Raw genomic sequence first — 26,977 nt, 5'->3', positions numbered from 1 at the left:
TTTGAAAATTATGGTTTCAATCCAAGGACATGCATGTCAAGAGGATTTCCACAAATCTGAAATTTAACTGCTGGGTCAGCCCACTTTCCACAGTCACTTCCAGTCTTGAATATTTTCAGGAGGTTTTAATGAGAAACATATTGGAGCTTTAGGGGGTCTTGAAAACAAGGGAAGCCAGTGGTCAAGCAGGGCAGTTAACCGGCTGGTTCCTGGGATGGATACTGTGCGATATTGGGCTTGGTTCCAGCAGGCATGCAAAACCCAAGGCAACAGAAAGTTCCAGAAAAGTAATAATTATCAGTTCAGTCTTTGCAGAAGCTGAAAACCAAGGGGAAGTCAGAGGAACTTGAGAGTTCAAAGGGGTAACGAGTAAGCCAGGAACCCAGGTACGCCTCCAGCAGCTGTGGGCAGAGGGGGCCTGGGGACAGAGTCCCAGGGCTTGGTTCCGAGTTAGCAATGCCCTCCTAGCTCACTATAGGACAGCATTTTTTTCCAATGAGGTAAGTCCTGGGGTGTTTACTGTTGATCCTGGAGAATATTTGGCCCAGGACCGTGTAAGATAGAGGAAGGGTGGTAGTTGGACAGAGATGGATGGGAGCTTACAAGGCAGGCAGTGCAAAGTGGATGCAACATGACAGGAGTAAGTGAAAGGAGACAGTCTGTGGTGACAGATTGTTGCATTTCTTTCGACTGAGCCATTACCCAAAAACCCCTGGCAGGCTTCACCTTCTGTCTCTTTGCGTTCCTTTGGCCAACCAGTCTGCAGGAATTGCTGTCAGCTCTGGCTGAAAGCACTCTGTTCTTGGATATTTTTTTCTGTGTGTGTGCCAGAATCACATTCACCCTGACACTAATTTTCTATGTCTTTTGCACGACCTCCTATCTTGACCTGAATAGAACCCTTCCTTACACCCCTGGTGAAACATTTCTCACACCCAGAGCTAGGAGGGCATTGCTAACCCCAAACTGAGTTTCCTTGGTGACATCTCTAAAGCATTTGAATGTTTGCACTGATGATGGTCCTCACAGAGGGATTCTAAAAGCAGTTAGAAGAGGTGAATACTCAAAGAAAGGAGACCAGTGTCTGGCAGATAGTTAGGATGAATTATTTCCCTAAAGACAGAGATAAAGTTGGGAAGACCTTTTCGGGGTAGCTGTGGCAAAAAGTTCAGGTATTTCTACCGTTATTTTTGTTTCTATCCCATCATTAAAACTCATGGTTGTTACTGGATCTGGCCACCGTACGTAGTGACGTGGTGTATTGTAAGACTCCTATCTCTCTGGGCAAGACTTCCAATGACCTACTTTGTGTGCACCTCCAGCTTAGAAAACTGTGCACGGCTCATCTACTCTTTAAGTAAGCCTTCCCTGTTTGCCTGCAGCTTTATAGCAGTCCGAACAGACTCCTGTCAGGAGTGCTGCCATTGAGAGGGGAAGCGCAGACTCAAGATAAGTCTTCAGTGACGTCCTTGCTGGATGGACTGAGCCAGGCCTTTGGAGAGGTGTCATCACAGGTATGCCTGGGCCATCATTGTCCTTGTCTTGGTTTTGTCTTGCTGGGACTGGTTCATGTGTTCTCTGCAAAGTTTTTCCATCTCTGGCCATGACTTTTGAGGCCTAGCACTAGTGATGAGTCCTGGGGTTTAAAGATGCTAATGGCTGAATCTCATTTTGCTTCTCTATGGTTCTTAAAAATACTGAAATTTATTATTTTTTAACTAAAGAGGAGTTGGGAGTGAAGGGTTGGAGGTAGGGTTCTTGTATCCAAAGCTATCTTCAAATTAGCTTCTTAGCTGAGGATGAGTTCAACTGTCTCATCTTCCTGTCTTCAATTCCTAAGAGTTGGGATCATTGTACCTGGGTACCATTATACCTGGATTGAAATGGATTGTCTTATCTGTTTTGTGTATCTCTCTGTATCCACCTCCCTGCACCCCCCAGAGTGGAGGAACAGACAGACAGAACATTCACTTGGAGCAGAAGTTATATGACGGAGTCTCAGCCACTTCAACCTGGTTGGATGACGTTGAAGAGCATTTATTTGTGGCCACAGCACTTTTGCCGGAAGAAACAGAAACTTGTCTCTTCAACCAAGAGGTAAGGCTGACAATTTCTGTCTGTGCCTGAAATCTCAAAGCAATTACAATTAGTAACGGGTAATTATATTTATATATAAAGAACACCAAGAACAAGACAGCTCTTAATAAAGTGCTGTGATGTGTCTCCAAGAAACGTTGTGTGGGACAGAAATTTTAAAGCATAGAAAGTTTTATAACTTTTTAGTGTGAGTATAAGAAGAGGAGAAACACAGAACTCTGAGTTATTGTGCATTTCAAATCCTCGCTGGATGAAGCCCAAGATATTAGGACTGAATACCTAACCAGCATTTAATTTTTTAATTTAATTTTTAACAATGCATACTTTTTATTATCTACTGATATAAAGTCTCTGAGAAAAATCTCTGCTAGAACAACTTACCTGTGATCTATAGAAGTTCCCAAAAGAGACTCAGCTTGTGTCAGTGCAGTCATTGCTAAGTGAATGGTTCCCAGGGGACAATAACTTGATTCACAGAAGTCCAAACAATGAGGTAAAGCTTGACTTTGTCAATCCTAGGCTCTTGCCAAGGACATTAAGGAAATGTCTGAAGAAATGGATAAGAACAAGAATTTGTTTTCCCAAGCATTCCCAGAGGACAGTGACAACCGGGATGTTATCGAAGACACTCTGGGTTGTCTTTTGGGCAGATTATCCCTGCTGGATTCAGTAGTGGGTCAGCGATGTCATCAGATGAAGGAAAGACTCCAGCAAGTCCTCAGTTTCCAGGTAAATGAGAGGACACAAAGGGTTTGGGCCATTTTCAAGGAACAGCCCTAATCATCAGTAAAGAGTATCCTCCAAGCATTCATTGCATGTGTGGCATGTTTGCAGTGGGGTATCTGAGGGTGTGTGTGAATGCACATGCATGTGTGGGTGATTATGAAGTGTGTGCATAAGTGTGGGGGTCATTCCTCAGGAATCATCTACCTTATATTCATTTTAACTTTTATTTCATTTCTTATCCAATACATGTATAAGGGGGTGGGAACCATGAATGTTGAGGTCAGAGAACAACTCATGTGAGTCCATTGCCTCCTTCTACAATGGAAATTCTGGGGAAGATGCTCATTACACTTGGGTGGAAAGTGCCTGTATGCACTGAGCCATCTTTCTGGTCTATCCACATTGTTCTGAAGCATAAAGAATCTGTGACTCACTGTTCTTAAGGTAGGCTGGCTGCCTAGTGAATTCTCTTCTCCCCAGGGCTGGAGATTACAAGGGTACTTTACTATAACTAGCTCCTTCCATGGGTTGGAGGACCAAACTCACATCTTTGTGTTTGCTTAGTGTCTGAGCTATCTCTCAGCCCATCTTGTAAACACTTTTAATGGATAACAAAGAGCTAGAACATTGCAGAAAACCAGGTGGATTGAACTAAAGATTTAGAAAGCCAAGTTTCATGCTTTTAGAACTTGGAAGTTTGAAAAACCACTTAGTCAAACTAAGAGTTGAATAAAAGTTTAAGTTCAACCAATAAAAGCTAAAGTATCGTTTTATTGTAATTTCCAGTTGGTAATAGTAGAGTTTAATTCTTGTTACCAAAGAACATGCAGGAGGTGCCGGAATATAGAAAACACCCCAAAACTCACTACTTAAAACTTTCGAAATGGCTGTGGTCTAATTTCTTCTACCTCTCTCTCTCAGAATTACATTGGAAACTATTACACTACTTTCCAATCTGAACCCTTCAGATTTATTACTTTTTACTGTCATTTGAGATTCTTAGGGCCAGATATGTAATTTTGTGCTTACGAAACCTTTTCTGTACCAAGTCACTGGAAAGAATGGAAAAGTCACTTTTAACATTGAAGTCTTTCATGCCCAATAAAAAGGACCCTTTTCAGAATACTTAATTCCAATGGAAGTTATTTCAGTAAAAATGGAAGAATTTGATGTAATTTTTGATCTGTTAAAAAAGTTACTATGAAGTATGAAATGTTGTGTTTGCCAAGAAACATGGAACTTTCTAGATAGTCATATAAAGGAACAGTTCATTACCACTTTCAAATAATCTATAATCTTATAAGTAGAAATGAGGGATGGAGAGATGGCTCAGCTGCTAAAGAAGCTTGCTGCCAAGCCTGAAGACCTGAATTCATTCCCCTGAGCCAACTTGCTGGAAGGACAGACCTGACTCCCACATTATCCTCTTACCTTGACACATGTACTGTGGCACAATACATGAAATAAACACACACACACACATATAATATGAATATAATATTCATATAACATGAATATATTACATATGAATCATTTTTAAATCTCTGTAATATCCCTACTAGGTATATGTTGTTCAAACAGAATGAATATTAAGACTAAGTTCCCTAAAGCCAACAAGTTTATTTTGTTGACTTTATTTGCTGTCCTTAGTTATAAAACCAATCCTACAGACTGGGCTTTAAGTCACCAAGTAGCCCAGGCTCTCCTCTCTCAACAGCCATGTGCTTCAAATTCCAGCTTTGCCATATTAATCTTAATTGCTTCATTACCGTGAGCCTCTATGTCCTCAACTACACCCATAGCCCCTGCCTCAAAATATTGTAAGGTTTCAATAGTTAAACTCTTTGAGATGCTCTCAGTATATCCTAATACATAACAAGTACTCAACAACTTTGGTCATTATCATATTTCAGTATTTGGGTAGTGTGAAAAAGAGAAAGGATCTAAATCAGTGGAAAGTTTACATTACTTCTCCAGGCTTACTCAGCACTCAAGAGGTGGGAAGAGATTTAAGAGAGTGCTTCTGCATTGCATGGTATGGGAGCAGGAGAGACTAGCAGACTGACTCAAGGTTCATTCTGAGTAGAAAGGCCTTGGTGAGGACTTGGATGTGGGGCATGAGGGAAAGTATGCCTGATAAGGAGCCCAAGAATGCTGGCTTGCACATCTGGAGGCCTCAACAGACAAAGGAGGCAGGCAGATAGCAGTGCCACTGGCCAGAAACGCTTTGTTGGAGATATGGGCGGAGTTAAGATACGCATGTAAAGAGTCACAGTCATCTGATTGTGTGCCTCTATGGCACAGGGGAATGGCCTTGGTGGGATTCATATCTGTGCTTGTTAGAATGCATGGTATAGAACAAGGAGAGAGAAATCCACTCAGAATCCGAAAAGCGGAGTTGATTTTTCTGGTTGTTATAAGCATGTATACTGACTGTGCCTGGAAAGTCACCAGGCCCATTACACTACGAAAAATTAATTTTCATTCTTTAAAATGTATTGTCTGTGAAGAAAACTGGCAGATTATTACAGCATTTTAGCCTATAAGCCATACAAGGGGCTTGCTTAGCCGTGCGACTGTAACCCTCTCAAAGGTGTATTCACTTCTGTCTAGCTGCTTATACCAAGTTAATGCTTACAGCAGTTTAGAGCTTGATAATTATAACCGGTGACAGGAAAATATTAACTGAGCATGACTTCTTCGGAATTTAGTTTGTCATAAGCGACCACGGAAATAACATGCAAATCATGAATTCCTCTTTAAATCATATTCTCTGTTTTTCTTTGGCCAAGAAGTTTCTATGTGTTTGTTAGTGGCCAGCTCACAAACAAAAACTGACAATTCAAATGTTGATGTTCCCTTTACTCCCCGACTGAAAGAAATAAATTGTAATAACTGTTATATATCTATTATATACTGATTTCATATTTACTGCAGTTTCACACATATAATAATAATTGATTTGTTGAATCCTTTGGATTTATTCCTTGTTTTTTATTCTTAAGAAAACAATAAGCATAAAGAAGCCATTGCACTGGTCTGCAATTCTTAGCAATTTTTCCATGAATCATATTATTGTTCTCTCAACTAGTCTCTCCTAATAGTTACCATGACTTCTAGAAATAACAACTGTGTTTTCTTATATGTTAAGTAGGACACAAGGGAAACACCCTACTGAAAAGACAAAGCAGGTATCAGGAAACACAAACACCTCATATCTAACCCATGTTAGGTTAATTCTACTCACCTGTTCTTTAGATGAAGTGAACTGACACAGCCTTAAGTACACGTAAACAACGACGGACATTCTGAAGTACACAGAATACCCTCGCCATGGGCAACGGTTAGGACTCCTTGCTTTCGTTCTATTCAAACGACTTATTTTAAAGAGTCCCTGTGGTAATTCTAACAGCGCATGACCTCTCCTTGAATGCTGTTGAGTAATGGGAACATAGCTGGAACTCATGAAAAAACCCACAATTTCTCCAGTATCTCAGAATGATTTCCTATTTCGCTAGCTGCTGGGTGAGCTTCAGCTCAGCTTGGGTTTTGGCTAGTGACAACTGTTGCTTTTCACACATTCAGCACTTTATTCCCATTTTCACCCCTCCCTCTCTCCCTCCCTCCCTGCCTTCCTCCCTCCCTCCCTCTCTCCCTTCTTCTTTATCATATCTAGTGACCAAGCCCTGGAAATTTTGCATGCTAAAAAATACACTACAGCACTCACTGTACTAACAGCCTTCAATTTTTGTGCCCATTTTATACATTATTCTGCTTTTTAGCCTTGCATTTACTTTTATTTTATGGTATGGCTGTTTTACCTGCGTGTATGTGTGTATAACACTAGTACCCTAAGAAATCGAAATAGGGCCCTGGATTCCCTGAAACTGGCGTTAGAGACACTTGAAAAGAGACCATGTGGTCACTAGGAACCAACCTCGACTCCTCTGCCAGGGCAGGAAGTACTCTTAACCCCTGAGCCATCTCTCCAGCAGCCCCTGCATACATTCTTTTTGCCCCAATTTAAACAAATTTTATGCAAGAATAAATCAACATTCTTTTTCCTTTCATTGAAAACAGATTTTTCCTCACATAATAGATCCAGATCACCATTTCCCCCTCATCTCCTCCTTTCGGTCTCTCATTTGAGAACAAACAGGTTTCTGTGGGAATATTATATGATATGATATGATTGATCTGATATGATATAGTAGAAAGCATAAAACAAAAGCTAACACATCAGAATTAGACAACACAAATGGAAAACAAAAATCCCAAGAGAAGACACAAGAAAGAAACCTGTTTTGCACATTCAGGAATCCTATAAAACCTTTAACCTGGAAGCCATAATGTATATACAAAGCCATGTAGGGAATGAAGAAAGAGAAAAAAAATTACGTCATATATATGATAATTTTTTTAAAAAGAAGGAAAAGCCCTAGTATAACATTATGAGACAAGAACCTCGCGAGATGCTGTTGAGTCCGCTTTCTGTTGCCCATCTACTGCTGGGCATGTAGCTTCCCCTGAAGAGAAGTGTGTTTCCCCAGTGTGATTCCCTCAGACGAAACTCAGTTTTCATATTCTTGCTTGAGGAAAGAGCTGTCTTGGTCCATGACCAATTCCTCACTGAGGAGGATGCCATGAGTTACACTTCAACCTGTGATGACCAATCAACCCCTCACCCCTGTTTGTTACTCGTGACAGAGCCAGGCCTGGCGGCAAATGCCTTTGGTTTTAGTTCTCTCAAGTTTGAGGTAGAAGGATTGCAAGTTAAGGGCAGCCTGGCTGTCTTAGGAAGACTATTGTCTAAAAAGAAATTGGAACAGAGAGTCAATGTGGTGCCTCCACGAGAAACCACATCCCTACCATTCGAGAGGCTCTGGGCTCAACCTGAGTGCCATAAATCAACAGAAACAACAACGAGAAAAATAAAAACACAAAAGAAAGAAAAGGAAAAGACCTTATTATCTTCTATTTCTAGGAATACGTCAACATTTTTATAATTAAATTATTGTTTTGGCTCCCGGTGCCCTTTGAAATGAGTATAAGAATTTGGGTGGCTATCTCTTCCTTGTATATGTCTCACTCAATGTAAATGTGCTGGACAGTTAGAGGAATGATGTTTATGGACGTAAGACTCAGCTGGGAACTTTTTGTAATGCCGTTTTCTGTCTCTTTGGTGTACATAGATACCATTGATTTTCATACTTTTTAAAAAGCCAAAAAAACATGCTATGGATATAGTTCACCAGCTAAGAGCACATGCTGTTCTTCCAGAGGACTGGGATTGGTTGCCAACACCCATGATAAGTTGCTCATTGCTACCTGTTTCTCCAGTTCCAGGGTATCTGACACCCTCTTCCAGCCTTCCTGGGTACCTTCATTCACATATTCACATGCATCTATCTATCTATCTATCTATCTATCTATCTATCTATCTATCTATCTATCTATCTATCTCTATATCTATCTATCATATATCTATCTATATCTATCTATCTATCATATCTATATCTATCTATATATATATACATATACATACATACTAAATCTTAAAAGTTTTACAATTAAAAATTTAATTTAAAAGCCTAAAGTTGTTAAAATAGTATATCTGGAAGGACATGCGGACATGTGCCGGTTATATATAACACTTTCTCACAATATGGTTTTATATAAAGGACAGGAGCCTCTTCAGAATTAGAGGTCTGTAGATGGTCGTGGAAGAAATTCCTAGGGTGTTGTGTGACTGAATTCCTGGGACATGTGAACAAATGCCTACTTACCCCACTGGGAAATAAAGGATAGAGTAATGTAAGGTCAATTTGGTGAATAGTGAGTTTTATTGGAGTTCTTTTAGAAATATGGAACAGATGCATTACCAAAGCCCAACCCATCAGCTCTTATTGGTTAAATATGTTTGGGGTAAAGAAGGGGCCTAGTACATCTACTCAGTTTCAGGGACTTCTTTGAGTTGGTTTTTTTTTTTCTTTCTTGTCTTAATGTGTTTCCTTATAGAGAGGAATCCTTCACCTCCTCTTAGAACATGTTACTACTTCACCATCCTTTTAACATCCCCTTCCTAACCAGTTTCCCCCTGAAGTTAGAAGGTTTAAATCTTGGAGGAAACTGCTATATAATACTCAGAGGCAGAAGGCTGTCTGTGAATCATCTCCTTGAATCTGCGTGATATTTGTAACCATTTTATTCCTGCGTTTAACATGCTATCTTTCCACGGCTTTCTTCCTCAGAATGACCTGAAGGTGTTGTTTACATCATTAGCTGACAACAATTATATCATTCTGCAGAAGCTGGCAAACATGTTCAAACAGCCCATTGTGGAACAGATACAGGTATGTTCAGGCATGTCCCAGAACAGCAGATATATAGATCACTGCTTTACTATGGGATGTTGACATTTTTTAAGTGATATTTTTTAAGTGATCAATGCCACACTATGGCATTTTTATTCAATATATATTTTGGATTCCAACGCTGGGTTTACATAAAGTGCCCAATGGTACTGACTTGGTCATTTCTATAATATTGATAGGATGTGAGGTCAGAAGTGACGTCAGTGATATCTTCTGCTCTGAAGGAATTTGCTACCGCAAAATGACATCAGACATGTTTCCATGATGTGGGAAAGAAAGAGGACAATCTCAGGCATGGGTTCCCAATTTCACCTTATTTGAAGGAGGCTCTTCTGGTATTCACCACTGAACGTACAGGCTAGCTGGCCTGTGGGCTTTTGAGGTGTCCTGTTTCCACCCACCTCACTGTGGGAGCACTCTGACTAGAGATGGCTGCTGTCATGTCTGGCTTTATGTGGTCCCTAGGGATCTGAATTAGGGTTACCACTAGATCCCTGTAGCCGCCGAGCCACCTCCTCATCCCTGAAAATGGCCGTGTTTTATGCTCTTCCTACTTTATTGTTTGGCTCTTTCTAGAACTCTGGGTCAGAAATAAATTTCTCAACATTTGTAGATGCTTGTTTCCATGCTCACTTGAGAAATCCAAAAATCCTTCTAATTCCCAGAGGTCCCCAGGGGTTTGAAATATCACAATTGCATGTCTTAAAGATAAAAATAGGAGAGTCTATTTTTATCCCCTGTACTGAGAACTCAGTAGGCTCTTCTGGTTGGATTTCTATCTTTTCATTTTGAAAATTTTTCAAATAATTTGTTTAATTCTTTTTATTTCTTCCCTTCATCTGCCTGCCCTTGTGAAACTCCCTTCAGTGAGATACTTCACATCTTGTCCACTGCTCCTGATTACTTTTTTCAGGAGATCTTTTTCTTTCTGTCTCTTTTGGTAACACCTTGTCCTTTTCTTTAACCAAATGCTTTCTTTTCTGTAATATACATGGATATATTGACAGTTTGGTAGTTGTAAGGTTTTGTTTGGTTGGGTTTTTTGTTTTTTGTCTTGTTTTTACATAATGTGTTTCCCTCTGGTTCCTTTAATTCTTTGCTGAATCATCTCTGTTGGTCATGTTGGATATTCTTGACTTCATAGTCATTTTCTGTTGTCTGAATATCTGGGCTGGGGGATTAAATAGTTAAGAGGGAAACCTGAAGTAAGGATGAAACTTGACAATTTTGAGGGGATACTGGTTCATTGGGCCATTTGTTGGACAGGTGCTGTTAAGCTTTTTCAGTTGGTCTTATGAACCTCAGTCTCTTTCTGGACAGTAGAGGAGAGACCAAAGCCTTTCCTGAAGCAGAGGAGATTTGGGGGCCTTGTGGACAATGCTTTGTGATTTCTACACCCCACTTTCTTTCTTTCCTTTCCTTTCTCTCTTCCTCCTTTCCTCTCTTGTTGTTTTCTTCTTTATTGCTCCATCCCTCCTCCCCTTCTACCCTGCCTCCTTCCCTGCCCCATCCTCCCTCCTTCCCTCTTGTTCCCCCCTCAGGGTATCGCTAGCAGTTGAGCTGCCTCCAGGATTATAGGCATGGACCACCTCCTCCAACTTTCCCCTTTCAACCCAACACTGAAGCCTACTGCTGTATCTGTCACCCCTTAGTCTAAAAAGCCCCCTTTCCTTCTCCAGATAGTAAATAAACGTTGAGTCTTCCAACTGTGAAGGAAAGGCAATGTGGCATGGAGCAGGGAAGGGGTTTTATTCTCTCAGCAAATTTTCATCAGTTCTCTGTCTCTGTCTTCCCAGCTACCGAGACCCCAGTGCTCTAAACTGGGTGGTACAGTTCTTCCACTAGGTTAGAATTCAGCTTTCTCAGCATTAGTAAAATTTTGTAGATTTATCTGAATTCTAACTTTGAAAATTTGTTGGTATTATTGTCTTCCCTCTTCCCTTGCCCCAGCAGATTTATGGAGGAAAGCACTCCAAACAAAGCAAATACTTGATATTGTTTCAGAGAGGTTTCAGGATAGGCAAAAGGGGGCATGTATTTCTTCTGCCATCTGGAGTCCAGACTCCTCTCATTGTCAAGGGCAACCGGGTTGTAGGTCTTCCAAAAGCCCACTTAGACCAGGGTCTGTTGGTCTGGTACACCCTCCTCTATTGGAGACGAGTTGCATATGAATTTTAGTACCTAATTCTATTGTGATTTGGCTTATTTTCTACTGGCATCTTGACAAGAGTGTCAGCTCCTTGAAGTATAGGGCAAGGTCTCCTCTTCCTAGAGACCTCACTCTGGGCAGACAAGCCTCAGCCAGTTTAACCCTTGCTAATTGACTTTGCCACTTTGCAGTGAGGAACAACCATTGGTTGGCAGACTTTCCTCACACTTACCCGTTGCCTCACTGGGCACAATGTCCAGCAATGCTCTATTGCTTTTTGGGAAGCTCTATGGTCCCCTAGACATCTCAGGGACACACCTCATTCACAGTCTATCCCACATGCTGCTTCTAATGTAGGGTGATTTATTACACATCTCCTTGTTTAAAGAGACCTTTCTTCTCCCAGCTTCTACCCTCATTCTGCCCTACCACCTTGTCTAATAAAGCTGAGGTATAGTATAGTAAAGGACCTGCTTTTTTTCCAGTAGTATGTGTTGATGCTTTTTGTGTTTTCTTTTTAAGTTAGTCTCTTCTTATGTATTTAAAAATAATTTTTGAAAGTAGAAGTAAAATTAAAAGTCAAAATGCTCTGTGGAACCGAGTTGCTCTTCAGAATCTGAACGAAATGTTGTGACTCTCACCTAGGCCATACAACAGGCGGAAGAGGGACTGAGGGAGCTCGATGGTGGAATCTCTGAGTTGAAACAGCGGGGTGACAAGTTGCAAGTGGATCAATCCGCTCTGCAAGAACTCTCCAAGCTCCAGGTACCATCTCCAGTGAGGCCGCTTAGCCTCAGTGGCCCATCTTAACTAAAAATCAAGAAAACGTTTCCACCAGCCTCTTGGAAATTTGTTTGAACAAATGTCACATCATTTAGGTCTCGACTTTTATTTAGAAGTAACAAAATTTTTCTTTTGGCCTTTTTTAATACACTCAAATGATTTATATTCTCATGCAGTTAGCATCCACGTGTTCTTATGGAGAGATATCTAAACATCATTCTATAGTTCAGGGGTAGGATTTATTTATTTACTCCTGCTCTTTAAAATATAATTGTCCTTATGACCCCTACCTAGTAAAATTGAAGGTGAAAGGATTTTCATCTAATATTGTAATATATTTCTAGGAATGGTTTAACAGAATAAATATTCAAGGTAAGACTTTTTAGAACATGGGTTTCAAAATGAAAGTTTATCTGCCATGCATGCTGGAATGTAATACAAATGTTCAATTCCAAAGCAGCAACAAAACTCACGTTTGGGATGCACGCAGACTTTTCCATTACTTTTCAGGGAGAAAGAAAGAGAGAGAGAGAGAGAGAGAGAGAGAGAGAGAGAGAGAGAGAGAGAGAGAGAGAGAGAGAAAGCAAGCACTTAGCATTAATTCTGATACCTTGGCAGAACTACTACATGGGGTAAAAGGACAGAACTGAAATACCTTCCCAAACCTGTGAAGTTTAACACATTATAGAAAGCAGGCTGTATTTTTAAACTATGTGCACCTGGGTATCACTGCACATGGCTGTTTAGTTTTGGTCTCTGGGCTTTACTGCAGAACACTTGGGAATGGTGGTGAATCAAACACTAACTCCCAAGTCGTTCTTCTGAGAAAATAAAAAGGCTCTTACAAACAAGAAGTCACTCTCGGTTTGATAGTCTCAGGCCCTTGGCTAACATTTTGAAATGTCACAGTACGAACCTCCCCTGCCCTCTTGCCCTTCCTTTAGATCATTTTCCCACAGTGCTTCAGCGTCAGGTGTAAGAGAAAAAACGTCATAGCCGTAAATAAGCATTTGAGTTGAACTTTTCCAGATTGAACAGTTTTGGCTGCCCCACCTCGGTATGATGTACTAATCAGATCCGTATGCCTCCAGTAAATTTTGTTTGCCGTCTCACCGTCTCCTAAAACGTCTTTCCAGATTAAACAGTTGTTTACTTCACTACGTTTGACGGAATCAGTTGCTTTAAGTCTGAAGGTTTTGCTCTTCCTGTTAATGCCCCTCCGTTTCTTTCTTTCTTTTTTTTTTTTTTGTTCTTTGTTTAAAGGGCGGTCTGAGATCTGATACTATTTAGCTGACAGAAATGTGAGAGATATTCTGTTCGTTTATTATAAATGTTAAGCTAATGATAACTATGAGAATCAGGTTTTCTCTCTGTGACATCTCTCCTCATCTTGGGTTCTGCAACTTAACCTTACATCACGTCATGAATGATCAACACAAGAGAAGACAGGATGTTTCCTCCTAAGTCATCTCTAGGAAATGCTTTGTTTTAGATCGTCTGGCATCTTATTTAACTTTTATGTGTTGGGTATTTAGGTTATGTATATGTCTGGGTACCATGTGTGTGCTTGGTACCACAGAAGTCAGAAGAGAGTGTTAGATTGCCTCAGAGTTACAGCTGGTTGTGAGCTGCCATGTGGATGTTGGAGCCTCTGGTAGAGCATCCAGTGCTGTTAGCAGCTGAGATCCCCACTCTCTCTTTCTGTAGGTCTGTCTCTGTCTCTGTCTCTCTCTCTGTCTCTGTCTCTCTGTCTCCCTATCTCCCCATCTCTCTCAGTCTCTCTGTCTCTCTTTCTCTCTCCATTGCTTAGAATCTTGAAACATTAAGCTCTGGGAATGTGCTAGTGATCAAAACCAAGGCCTTACGCATGCCAAGCAAGTGCTAGACTAGTGAGCTACATCCTCAGCCTTATATTTTTACTCTTTAATAAATATAAATTGTATCTAATATTGGTATAAGACCTAATTTTACTTTTCTCCAAATGGTTCTTTTCATATCATGTTATTTCCTTTACCCTTCTATATAGATACCCCATTATTAAATCTTTGTGAATTTAGTTTTTCCTTAGTTCTTCTATGATTTATGACTTCTATATTAAGAGAACAATCAAGTTTAAAACAAAAGGGAATATCTAAGATTGTCAAGCAAGATGGACAAGAGAGCTTGAACTAAACGAGGATCAAACCACAGGAAAGCCTTGAGCTCATGCATATATACCACAAGATGCATAGAGAGGTGTCCAGGGTGTCTCTTTCCCTTTTTGAGATATTTCTCAGGGAGGCTCATAAGAAAGACAGGCAGCTTGTTTCCATGCAGAGACTCCCCGGAAGATCCATTTGTGGAGAGGCGTGACCTTGGTGGGATATTGGGCAGGTGATGGACTCAGTATTGCAACTTTGTGGTTAAGACTAGTGTTGGTGCCTCTGCCTTAGGACATGTATGATGAGCTACTGGTGACCATCAGCTCCCGGAGGAGCAACCTCAACCAGAACCTTGCACTCAAGAGTCAGTATGACAAGGCTCTGCAAGATCTGGTAGACCTGCTGGACACTGGGCAGGAGAAGATGGCAGGGGACCAGAAGATCATTGTATCCTCCAAAGAAGAAGTCCAGCAACTGCTCAGCAAGCACAAGGTGAGAAGAGTCCAGGAAATAGCATATTCACAAACCTTTATGTAGAGGATTTGGCATCTCAATCTGAATATGCCTGGTTTTTATGAGCTATACCTGTGTAATTATACTTCTAAGTGGTCTACAGACATTTGTTCATATCCCCTAGCATCTGGAGTAAAGAGAAATGGTAAAGGGTATTTTTATAATGTTTTAAATTACAAAAGAGTAATTCCATCAGTAATTTTACTTATCAGTTCTCCATGAATATTAACCCCACTCTCACTGTGCATGAACTTTAATCAAGGAGAAACCCAAAGTCTTTCCTTACAGGAATTCAGATTCTTTTTCTTTTTCTTCTTTTCTTTTCTGTTTTTTTTTTTTTTTTAAAGGACAGGGTCTCTCATGTAGCTCATGCTGGCCTCAAACACACTGTATAGCTGGAGGTGACCTTGAACTTCTGACCCTCCTGCCTTCACCTCCTGAGATCTGGAATTAAAGGTATATGCAACTAAGCTGAAGTTAATGTGGTCTGGGGAACGGACCCCAGGACATTGTGCATGTGAAATGTAAAAGCCCCACCAAGGGATCCTTTCCCGAGCTACATTCTTAACTCAGTTTTCCCCTATGTATTTGTTAAGGCCTCTCAACCACCTAGTGCTCAGTGTTCTCTCCCTCCCCATCACTGTCCTGGCATAGACTCCTCACTCCACTCGGGGATGCCCGCTGCACTTTGGTGTCTGTGACTTGCGTCATTCGGATCTCCTGGCCCTTAAGCACATTCTCCTGTAGTTGCTGTTGGCCTCAGAGATTTTCCTGGGCATAATAAGAACTTTTACCACACAATCTGGCTTGGGAACCCCGAGATTCATCAGTATGTTTCCAAATAACACTCAGGTTCATAACTCCTTAGTGAATAAATACATGTTTAACACACACACACACACACACACACACACACACACACACTCCTCATATAACACATTTTTAGCAATGACGATGGCAAAGTTTACCAGGCCACAAACTCAAACTCCCAGGCTCTGGGAATTCCCAGAAGAAAAACAAAATCTCGTCGAGTTTTAAAAGATGAACATTCTACTGTTGCGTGGCTCTCCGGTGGGCTGTTATTTTCGAATGGTGGGGGTGGGAGGCTATACTATTCTGCTATTTTTCCCCCCAGAGGTTTTCTGTCTAAAGAGTTGTATGATTTATTAAAGCCTTATCATCTGGCAATGAAAACATTGCTTTAAAGCTCACAGCTGTTTTTTCTCAAATCTGACCATAGCAATAAAAGATCACTCTGAATTATTCCAGAAGGGAGACTAGGGTCAAGGAGCAATAGAATAACAGAGAAAAGATGCTCAGTTAGGAAAAAGTTCTAAGGGAGTAGGACCCAGCTGCCACTTCGGCTGCACAGGGGACCCTTTGGTCATGGGAAATACTGCCAAGGCCAGAGGGGGAGGTAAGCTTGCGATGAACGCAGGCTTGACTCTCAGCGCATGTTTGGCTTGCCAGGTCTTTTCCAGCTATACAGTCATTTTGTCAACAGATGATTGGTTAAAAATGATTCTAAGCTTGGCTTGATGTTACAGGTTTGTACTGTAATCCCAGCTACTTGGGAGGTGGAAGTAGGAGCGATTTCAAGTTCAAGGCCTACCTAGGTTAAAGAGCAGGAGTGAATACATGGGGTTTTATCTGAGAATAAACAGTAAAACAACAAAGGCTGCTGGTATACCTCCTGGGTAGAGTGGTTGCCTAATGTTCTTGGGCGCTGGTCTCAATTCCTGGTACACCAAAACAGTTATGATGTTGGTGATGATGACCAACCTACTCTCTGCTGTCCAGCCTGTGTTTTGTGGGAGACCTCTACAGCTTTGGTGGGGAGCAACATTATAGTCATATGATAGGAATGAAAACCTCAGCTCTTCCCTACTTAATTGGGTGACCTTATGCTAGCTACATAGACTGGATGGCTCTATGTTCTCATTTGTAAAATGACAGATCAAAGTATTTCACAGACCTTGAGAATTGTCATAAGGGTGACATGAATTGGGTAAAGAGTTTATAATAATAAGAGCTCAGTGTCAGCTGTTATCATCAGCTTCTAAGTCCTTCAGTTCCATCCATAGTCCTGGGTTTAAGAACTGGGGTAGAGAGCCGGAGAGATGGCTCAGCAGTTAAGAGCACTAGCTGCTGTTCCAGAGGTCCTGAGTTCAATTTCCAGCAACCACATGGTGGCTCACAACCATCTGTAATGAGATCTGATGCCCTCTGCTGGTGTGTCTGAAGACAGCGACAGTGTACTCATATGCAATAAACAAACAAACAAACAAGCAAATGAATAACTAAGAACTGGGGTAGAATGAAGCTTATATCCATCTTCTAGAATCTATTTATATAAATGTTAGTATCTAAAATGTATGAGTTTATGCAGTGGTTACAATTCCATTGCAAGGAAGTAAAACACAAGGGAAATTTAAAATCATTGTAAACAAATTGTGATTGCCTAGCCATGTTTGGTAATCTGTCATAAGCAAGGCAAAGAAATAGTCTGTAAGTTGGAAAGAGTAGGTCATAAGCCCTGGCATGGAAGGAAAAGGAATCGTCTCAAGGAAAACAGAGGGTACGTAGATCTGAAGATGAGGGTAAGGGATCTAATATATCCTAGGGACATGGGAGGCCAGTGGTGTGGCAGGGATGGTTGGTGACTGTGTCACTGATGTTAGCATCCCTAGGATATCAGCAGGGAACGCTCCTTTATCAACTCATCACAGATGAAAGGGTTTGTCGTGGAGACTTGTGTCTATAGCACAGTGAAGAGCCATCTGTACTTGAGTGGGGTCAAGAGGGAAGGCCAGTTAGGAGCTCAGAGCCTAGACTTTGCAGGAATGCCCTGTAGGAAGCACACATTGCTGGTTAAGATGGTGGTTCAGCAGTGTGAGGTAGTTCAGCCATGTGAGCCAGGTGGGGGGAGGCGACAAAATGATAATGCCCTTTGTGTTAACTGTGTTCCATCAGCTTCTGCTGTTGAAAGAGTTCTTATCTAGTGCTAATGTCCAAACGAACTGCTACTGATCTCCTTCTGCCCCACAAAACTTGCAGGAATACTTCCAGGGCCTGGAATCGCATTTGATTTTGACTGAAACACTCTTCAGAAAGATTGTTGACTTTGCAGCTATGAAGGAAACTCAGCTGCACTCGGACCGTATGGCTCAAGCTTCTGCTGTGTTGAAGCAGGCTCACAAGAGAGGGGTGGAGCTTGAGTACATCTTAGAGGTAAGACCGCCCAAGTCAGTAACTTTCTGACTGTAAAATGGAGCTACCGGGCTCCCTCATTTGAATTCTATCTCCCTACTATCTTGGGTGGTGGGTTTCCCTTTATAAGTTATGTGATACATTGTATTGTGAGCCAGCTGGATGAATCCCAACCCTAGAGAGTATGTGTGAAGATGCTCGCAGACTTGAGCTTCAAGCCAAAAAACTAATTAGGAGCATGAACTATGAGAACTACATATCCCTGGCTCTATCCATGCAGTTATTCTTGTGATAAGAACTATCACTGGAATCTTGAAGCCAGAGGACAGCCTGGGAACAAACTTTTATGGTCTATGAAGATTCATTTGTTATAAATAACTACCCAGGGGGCTGGAGAGATGGCTCATCAGGTAAGAGGAGAGGACTTATTGTTCTTATAGAGAACATGAATTTGGTTTCCAGTGACCACGCTGGGAGGCCCATGACTCTCTGTGGACCCCTGTACCCATGTAAGTGTATGCATACATACACAAGCCATCAAAAATTAAAACATGAAACAGTAGCATCCCAGAAGCTCTGAAACAAAATAACGGAATAAAGGTTCAAGATCCCAGCTGCCCTAAGCAGTGTTCTTAGTCCCATTTAGGAATTTGTTCTCCTGCCCAAAAAATTACCATTCCTTCAGTCTGTTCCCTTGCACCCGCCTACTGGTAAGTGAAGCAATCAAGTATTTATTCATTCAACATTTATCAAGTTGCCACCAGATTCCCAGGCAAGGCAAATGTAAACACGTTCCCAGGACTGCCCTCAGTGAGACCGTGGTCTTGTGAGGAACAAGAACACAGACTTCAGAAGGCAGAATGATGTCTCTACAGGGAACCAGACAGCCCTTTAAATACCAGACCTTATAGAGAATCCGAAAAAAGGATGCCAAAAGGATGCCATTTATCAACAGGGCCCAGGCTCTGGAAGGAGAGTTGGCCCCTGGGCCAAATGTAGTCTCTTTTATGTAAAGGCTATTTGGGTATAATAGTTTTATCGATCTGCTTGTTAATTTCCATGTGCCTTCATCCAGTGGGCAGACGAGACCAGTCGCAGTAGATACTAAATAATCCACAAGGCTGAAAACATTTACTATGTGGTTTGCTGTAAAAGGAGTCTGCAAGCTAATGCCCTAGATTCAGAGCACAAATATATGACCCTGAACGCCAAATAGGTAGCCCATAGAGCCTAATTAGCCACAGAGCCTTGTGTAAATTGATGGTAGATTGGTCCTTTGGTTAATAATTAGCTCAGTTGCCCTAAACTGGCCCAGTTCCTTTAATCTTCCCATTTTCCTTAAAAGCTTTAGGAGTTATGTTATATCTCCTTTTCCTTTTTTTAAATTTAATTTTGTTTTAGTTCTTGAGAATTTTAGACACAAATACTATATTTATATCATTTCTGTCCCTTGAACACCTCCTCCCCAGATGAACGCCAGCTAAACAGTCCTGACGTTACTTGAGGCAGATTACCTCGCAGTTACTAATTTTGCAGACATGGGGGAATGCTATTCCTTTTGTATGTTGGTTGCTTGGGTTGTTTTCTTTTTCTGAGGACCATTGTTGCTAATAGCCCAGGCTGTCCTCGAACTTGTGATCTTCTAGCCAGCCTCCTTAGTGCTGGGATTCCATTAATCACTGTTGTGTTTGTAGATGTGGTCCCATCTGGATGAGAATCTCCAGGAGCTCAGCAGACAGCTGGAGGTGATAGAAAACAGCATCCCAAGTGTGGGCCTGGTAGAGGAGAGCGAGGACAGACTTGTGGAAAGGACAAGTCTCTACCAGGTCTGGACTCCAAGGGTGTCTGGGGGACACCGTTAATGGCATTTCCTTTAGAAGCTTGCCAATAACTTTTAACAGAATTTAAACAAGTTTGTGATAAACTACATCCAACCCTTTGCTTTTCTTTAAATTTACTAAAATTCATTGGCACACATAGACCATGTCTGTCTTGTTCATAGTATGTATATATTTTATTACTGTTTGATGGTTTCATATATTATACAATGAGTTTTAGCCCCAGCCCCACTTGCCCTCTCTTATCTCCTTCCATTTAAGGCTAAAACCTTGTTACTCACAAGGGTTCCTCTATTTTCATGCTTTTTGTGTGTGCGTATAACACACTGGGTTTGATTAGAGTTTCTTATTTAAAAAAGTCTTTCTTGGTCTATACACAACCACTGAGTAGCAGGGGTAGAGGCTTTCTAGACAAGCATGTCACTATGAGGTAGGTTCTTAGCTCTGTGAAATAGATAATAGACAGACAGATAGATGATAGATTATAGATAACAAATGATAGGTACATAGATAGATGATATATAGATGAGAGATATAGATGCTAGATATATGATAGAGATAGATAGAGATGATAGATTATAGATAGAATGATGGATAGATAGATCGATTGATAGACGACAGTAGATAAAGATAATAGATTGATAAATATGATAGACAGATCGACCGACCAACAAATAGATGATAGATAGGTGATAGAGTTAGAGCATAGATGATAGATAGATAGATAGATAGATAGATAGATAGATAGATAGATAGACAGACAGACTGACAGGTGATATATAGATGATAGAAAGATAAAATTTAGGTGGTAGAGATAGATGGTAGATAAGCCATAGATGACAGACATCCATGATAGGTTAAGAAAGATGATAAATAGGGAGACAGATAACAGAAAATGGATGATAGACAATAGATTATCAATAGATGACAGATAGATGGCACTTTGGAATAGTGATCTCATTCGAAAACCTTTCAAGGCATTTTCACCAAACTTCTACCAACCATTTTTTGTACTTTCGATTGATGTCACTGTTTTAGAGATATTTCAGCTTGACAGCTACGAACACATCCAAAGTTCCTAACAAAGCCAAAAGAGAACATCTATATGTTGATAGGTACACTCTCAGGTTCTCGGAGCTGCAGAGTGAGGATCGTTTATGTTTGGGAACAGACAATGCCAACAGTATAGATGTCAGAAGTATTATAATGCTCAGTGGCAAATGCTGCACTAAGTCAAACTCTTAACCCAGTGTCATCGATTGTTTTAGCATTTAAAATCCAGCCTTAACGAATACCAGCCCAAACTGTATCAAGTGCTAGATGATGGGAAGCGGCTTATGATGTCTATCAGCTGTTCAGAGCTTGAAAGTCAGCTAAATCAGCTGGGAGAGCGCTGGCTCGGTAATACAAACAAAGTATCCAAGGAACTGCACAGACTGGAGACCATACTGAAACACTGGACCAGGTAATGGGATGAGTGTTTGGTAGGGGTTTTGATAAGTTCTGTGGTGTATTACTAACACTAGTAGATACTGGGCTTGGAAAAGAGCTGTGTATTTAGACAGAGGCATAGTTTAGAGAACAAAGACAACCAGAGGATCCCAGTGAGATTCTTGCTAAAGCTGGCAAGGAGAACAGTGCCCAATGCAGATGACACTGTGCTTCCCCCACCCCCACCCCCCATTCCTTGTCTAGGTGCTGCAAAGCCTTAGAGACAGGGGAAATGCTGAGTAAGGCATTCCTTCTCAAGGGCCATGGGGGATATGTTAGGTTCTCATTGCTGTGAGTGACAGGTGGAACAAACAACTTATCAGAAGGAATCTGGTTCACTTGGTTCACTTTTCAGAGGTTTCAGACCAAGGTAAGCCCAATCTATTATTGTTTTAGGTCCTGGAGCAGAATAGTGTAGTGGCAAAAACAGATGACAGAAGTGACAGCTCACCTTCTAGCTGCCAGGAACATTGTGTGTGTGTGCCTGTGTGTATGTATGTGGTGTGCATGATATATGTGTGTGTGTGCATGATGTATGTGTGTGTGCACATGTGTGAACATGTCAGAGACATAGCACGCTTAAAGGATAGCTCCGTATGACTTCCTTCCTCTTGCTAGTATCCACTCTAATTCTTATAGATTTCTAATACTTTCCCACATAGTGCCACCAACTGGGGACCAAGCCTTTAACACATATCCCTGGAGCAATATCTTACACTGAAATCCTAATGGAAGTATTCAAGGGAGGCAGTTATTAGAATTTTATTGAATGAAGCACTGTTTATTTCAAACTCCATTATTTTCAAACTTGATCCAATACTTCTTAACAGCATCAATGCAAGGAGAGAGAGAGAGAGAGAGAGAGAGAGAGAGAGAGAGAGAGAGAGAGTCTTCGTTTTCAGCTTAGCTATAGGGGTGCTAAATCCAGAACTGACTTAAGCTATAAATATTAAAAGAAAAGCAAAGGCATCAACCTTATACACTTTTTCCCCAAGCCTTTTGGGGTTCTTGTTCTAACTGGCAACAGACAGCAGAGATGGACTATTTCACTAATCGACTCTTTAATGTGCTTAAAGGTATCAAAGTGAAGCTGCCGATCTGATTCACTGGCTAGAGTCTGCAAAGGACAAGCTGGCATTTTGGACTCAGCAGTCTGTGACGGTCCCACAAGAACTGGAAATGGTCCGGGATCATCTCAATGCTTTCCTGGTAAGTCGGAGGCACTAAGGCATTTGGATCTCATTTTGCTTCTCCGGCCAGACTCATGGATCAGTGTAAAGGAAGCCAGCTATCAGCAAACACAGGAAAGAAGCTACCCTGCCATTGGTGGGTCTGAGGCTGACTTTGTATCTGGTATTAACGCAAACGAGTAGGCCCCAGGTTGCCTTTCAGGTGATGGGTTAACTCGAATGTAAAGGGGTGGTGCCTTTGACTGTCCCCAGAGAGCTCCACATGACAGAGCCTTCAATATGTGGAAGTGATTGCACTGAACTCTAGATTGGTCTCTGTCCTTAAAGGAAAAGCTCCAGCTATTCAGCGCTAAACTGAACATTGCGACTTTCTTTTTTTAAAGGAGTTCTCTAAAGAAGTAGATGCCAAATCTTCCCTCAAGTCTTCGGTCACAAGCACAGGAAATCAGCTTCTTCGATTAAAGAAAGTGGACACAGCTGCCCTGCGTGCTGAGCTGTCCTGCATGGACAGCCAGTGGACTGACCTACTGGCAGGCATTCCTGCCGTGCAGGAGAAGCTCCATCAGGTACCGAGAGAGGGCTGGCTCATTTGTAAAAGTTGATTTCCAGCATAGAAATCTAAACCATGTCTAGAGTTCCTAGAACTCTAGAACAGTTTAATCTTTTTGTCTCTTCAACATTCATCACTGTGAACCAGGTATGATAGGTGTTTTAAATGCACGTGCCATTTCTCTTCAATAGCTGTACATTTGTAGGAGAGGGGAGCAAGCCCGTCTTTCTCTCCTTTTAGAGCCTAATAGAATTAGGTCCTATATATTTAACTTTATGTACATTTGGAGACAGAGTCTCAATCTTGTAGCTCCTGGTAGTCTTGAGTTTGTGGTGATCCTCCTGCCTCAGCTTTTGAAAGGGCTGGGGCTATAGGCACGACCTGCCACATACCAGGCAATTTATATTTATATGTATTTAAATGATTGCTTTGTTTCTGAGAATCATTGTAATCATGACGAGCATAATTGCTTGACATATGAAGTCAAATTCAGAATTCTGAGTATATCTTAAATACTTGGGAAATTAGCTTTCAGGGATAAAGTCAGAGCACCAGAGAGCAGAGCAAATGATAGCTTGCCTGCTGTGTGGTGCTTTCTTTTCATTTATCTGTTAGCATTCCCGAGTCACAATGCACAGAGATTTTACAAGATAATTAACAAAATACATCTGCTGAGTGTTTTGTAGTTAAATTCCCCCCCTCCAAACTCATAAAACTAGCTGTAAGTAAGAATATGTTTTCTTGCTAGTGTTTTGATTAATGAGGTAATATTTATGCAGTGTTTATGGTATGAGATACCAAGGGAGCATCAGGTCACAGTATTACTATGTTTTCCTGAGATTTCAAGCTTCAGAAATCTGAAAAAATAAAAAGCACTGTTATTTCTCTTGGTAGATCAGTAGAAATCTGCATCGGGTTCTTCCGGTAACACAGCTGTTCTCAGTGTAGGTCATGACCTCTTTGGGGGTGCTGGTCAAACAACCCTTTCACAGGGGTCACCTCCATCAGACCCTTGGAAAACACAGATATTTACATTACAGTTCGTAACAGCAGTAAAATTACAGTTATGAAGTAGCAGGGAAAATAGGTCACCACCACATGAGGAACTGTATTAAAGGGTCACAGCCTTAGGAAGGTTGAGGACCACTGTGTTAACAGGAGTCACATCTGGACCTTAATGTTCCGGGCTCATCCTGTCTCCTCTTTCACAGCTCCAGATGGACAAGCTGCCTTCCCGCCATGCCATTTCTGAGGTCATGAGTTGGATCTCCCTCATGGAAAGTGTCATCCTGAAGGATGAAGAGGACATAAGAAATGCCATCGGTTACAAGGCAATCTATGAATACCTGCAGAAATACAAGGTAACGGACACTTTGAGTTTCTCATTTTCATCCACTTCGACTTTTATTTGAAGAAGCTCAGAAACTCAAACCAGGGCTTTGAACGTATAATCCCACACACAGTAAACCAACAGAGACATTCAGGTTAAGAACACAGAAATAGGAAGTACAGATGCAGTGTGCTGGTTATTTTTATCTTGCTGCAACGAAATGTCCCAACTACAGTATCTTAGGAAAGAAAGGGTTTACCCTGGCTAATAATTCCAGTGGAGATACAGTTTGTAATGGAGGGAAGGCCTGCTCAACCTCATTCCATCTGCATGCAGGAAGCAGAGAGATGGAGAGCAGAAAGCCTCATAGCCTGCCCCTGGTTATATACTTCCTCTAGGCCCCCCAGTGAGGCTCCACTTATCCAGAACAGAGGAGCAAGTGCCCAAACACCTGGACCTATGGGGGGCATTACCCACTCAAACTCTGACACATTAAAAAATAATTATTCACCCATTTTACATATCATACATGTGCCATTTATATTATAGCTACTATTTATATTTGTGTAATGTGATTTTTAAAGATTTATTTATTTATTAATAACGCAGCAGTCTGTCTGCACATACACCTGTGTACCAGAAGAGGGCATCAGTACAGATGTTTGTGAGCCACCATGTGGTTGCTGGGAATAGACTCAGACCTTTAGAAGAACAGCCAGTGCTCTTAAACTCTAGTCATGTCTCCAGCCCCTTGTGTAATTTTGTAAACATACATGAATACGTAATCTAGCCCCTAACATGGCAGGTCATGTAAAGAAGCAGAGATTGTGTCATGTCGGTGAAGTCATGGGAACGGTAACAGTCACGGACAGGTCCATAAGGCTCTCCAACTCCTGGAAACATGCTAAGCCTTTGACGCATGGAAGCTTCTCACCTGAGCCTCTTGCCTCTCCTTCAGGGTTTCAAGATAGATCTTAACTGCAAGCAGCTGACGGCGGACTTTGTGAACCAATCGGTGCTCCAGATCAGCAGTCAGGATGTGGAGAGCAAGCGCAGCGACAAGACGGATTTTGCTGAGCAGCTTGGTGCAATGAATAAAAGTTGGCAGCTCTTGCAAGGTCGAGTGGGTGAGAAGGTGAGCTGGGGAGCCTGTTCTGAGCCTGAGGAGGACCCTGAGCAGGCCAAGGCTGGCAGGAAACCATCGCACAAGGGGTGTGGCTAGATGAAGCACGAGGGAGCTTCCCACAGCCCCTGAAAGTGACCTAGCTCCAGACATCTTTAATTCCCTTTTATTCTCTTCTGAAGCCTCCCTTGTCTGTACATTTCATGAGTCTGATTTCTTTTAAAGATGCCTCTTCATTTCTTGTCCTTTAACTTTCTTCTTTACCCATAACAGCCATCATCAGCTTGATATTTAATAAACTCATTTTCTGGAAATACACACACACACACACACACACACACACACACACCAGACTGTATTCTAAGATTTTCATTTACCGTGCAGGGCTTTGCAAGGCCGTATTCATACAAGTATGCAATGCCCTTTGAGGCTAATCCTTCCCACAGCCCTGCTGCTTCCCAAGAACTCTTACCACATAGGAAATTGTAGTGCATAATGATCAGGCTTTCAAGCAAAAACTCTGAATTTTGCATCCTTCTATTTGTTCAGATCCAGATGTTGGAGGGCTTGTTGGAGTCGTGGTCAGAGTACGAGAACAGCATACAGTCTCTGAAAGCTTGGTTTGCAAACCAGGAGAGAAAGCTGGAAGAGCATCATCAAATCGGTGACCAGAATTCTGTTCAGAATGCTCTGAAGGACTGTCAGGTAATGCGCCCATGTGGCACGTGGGAGCTGCCTCACACCCGTTGACCTGTGTGGAGGGGTCACTGGTTCCAAGGGTTCTGAGCTAACTCTTTGTGATAACTGCACCTGCTGATTCATGCCTTTCATGACACGAGCTGACCAGGTAGTTTTGACATTGTTCTTTGTTTGACTTTGAAGTTGAGTCTTACTATATAGCCAGTGCTGATTTTAAACCCGGAGCCCTCCAGCCTCAGTCTTCTTAGTACTAAGAGTACAATTATGTACCATAATGCCTTGTTGGGCTTTTTGGTTGGTTGTTTGGGTTTTTTCTCTCCCAATTCTATGAAGTCTTCATCCTGTTTTTAAAGTTTTGAGATTATAGAAAGGATCAGATATACACATAAGTAGGCCAAGATGCTTGAATCCCATATACTGATCATGAGACCTAATATCTACCAATATATTAGATATATTTGGACATTTGCCCAATTTTTTTCCTTTAAGATGTCAATATGGGGACTGAGGACATAGCTCCCAGGGTAAAGTGCTTGCCATGTGAATGTGAGGATCCAGATGGATTTCCCAGAACCCATGTCAAATCAGGTTGGGTGTGATGGCTTATCTGTAATGCTAGCCCTCAGAAGATGGAGTCAGGGGTCTCTGGAGCAAGCTGCTTTGCTACAGTAGCTGAATCCACAGTCTCTGGGTTCCTGTGGGGGACCTTACTCAGTATATAAGATAGAGGAAAATCAAGAAGAAACTGGACATTAACTTCCAA

General features: G+C 41.5%; 1 protein-coding gene and 1 long non-coding RNA gene across 42 annotated transcripts in view; one reads left to right on the top strand and one right to left on the bottom strand.

Moving 5' to 3' along the window:
- Positions 1–26,977, top strand: part of Syne1 (spectrin repeat containing nuclear envelope protein 1) — a 477,397-nt gene that overhangs the window by 357,874 nt on the left and 92,546 nt on the right. For all 40 annotated transcript variants that reach the window (NM_001419849.1, XM_087580487.1, XM_087580698.1 and 37 more), the window contains 14 exon segments: positions 1,383–1,514; positions 1,942–2,097; positions 2,617–2,826; positions 9,075–9,176; positions 11,992–12,111; positions 14,562–14,762; positions 17,841–18,014; positions 19,688–19,819; positions 21,100–21,296; positions 22,399–22,531; positions 22,896–23,078; positions 24,274–24,423; positions 25,351–25,527; positions 26,065–26,220. In NM_001419849.1, coding sequence (NP_001406778.1) covers positions 1,383–1,514; positions 1,942–2,097; positions 2,617–2,826; positions 9,075–9,176; positions 11,992–12,111; positions 14,562–14,762; positions 17,841–18,014; positions 19,688–19,819; positions 21,100–21,296; positions 22,399–22,531; positions 22,896–23,078; positions 24,274–24,423; positions 25,351–25,527; positions 26,065–26,220 — 2,223 coding nt within the window.
- LOC134482626 (uncharacterized) lies at positions 111–6,388 on the bottom strand. Of its 2 annotated transcripts, none has more exons than XR_015649181.1 (4): positions 6,071–6,388; positions 2,479–2,644; positions 961–2,123; positions 111–461 (listed from the first exon to the last, which is right to left on the bottom strand). It is a non-coding gene; the product is annotated as an uncharacterized LOC134482626 (long non-coding RNA). The 2 variants fall into 2 exon arrangements; XR_015649182.1 differs by having other exon boundaries at positions 1,654–2,123.

The sequence above is a fragment of the Rattus norvegicus genome, chromosome 1, assembly GCF_021556685.1.
Source record: "Rattus norvegicus strain SHRSP/BbbUtx chromosome 1, alternate assembly SHRSP_T2T, whole genome shotgun sequence".
NCBI classification, from domain to species: Eukaryota; Metazoa; Chordata; class Mammalia; order Rodentia; family Muridae; genus Rattus; species Rattus norvegicus.
This window is presented reverse-complemented; position numbering and strand designations above follow the sequence as displayed.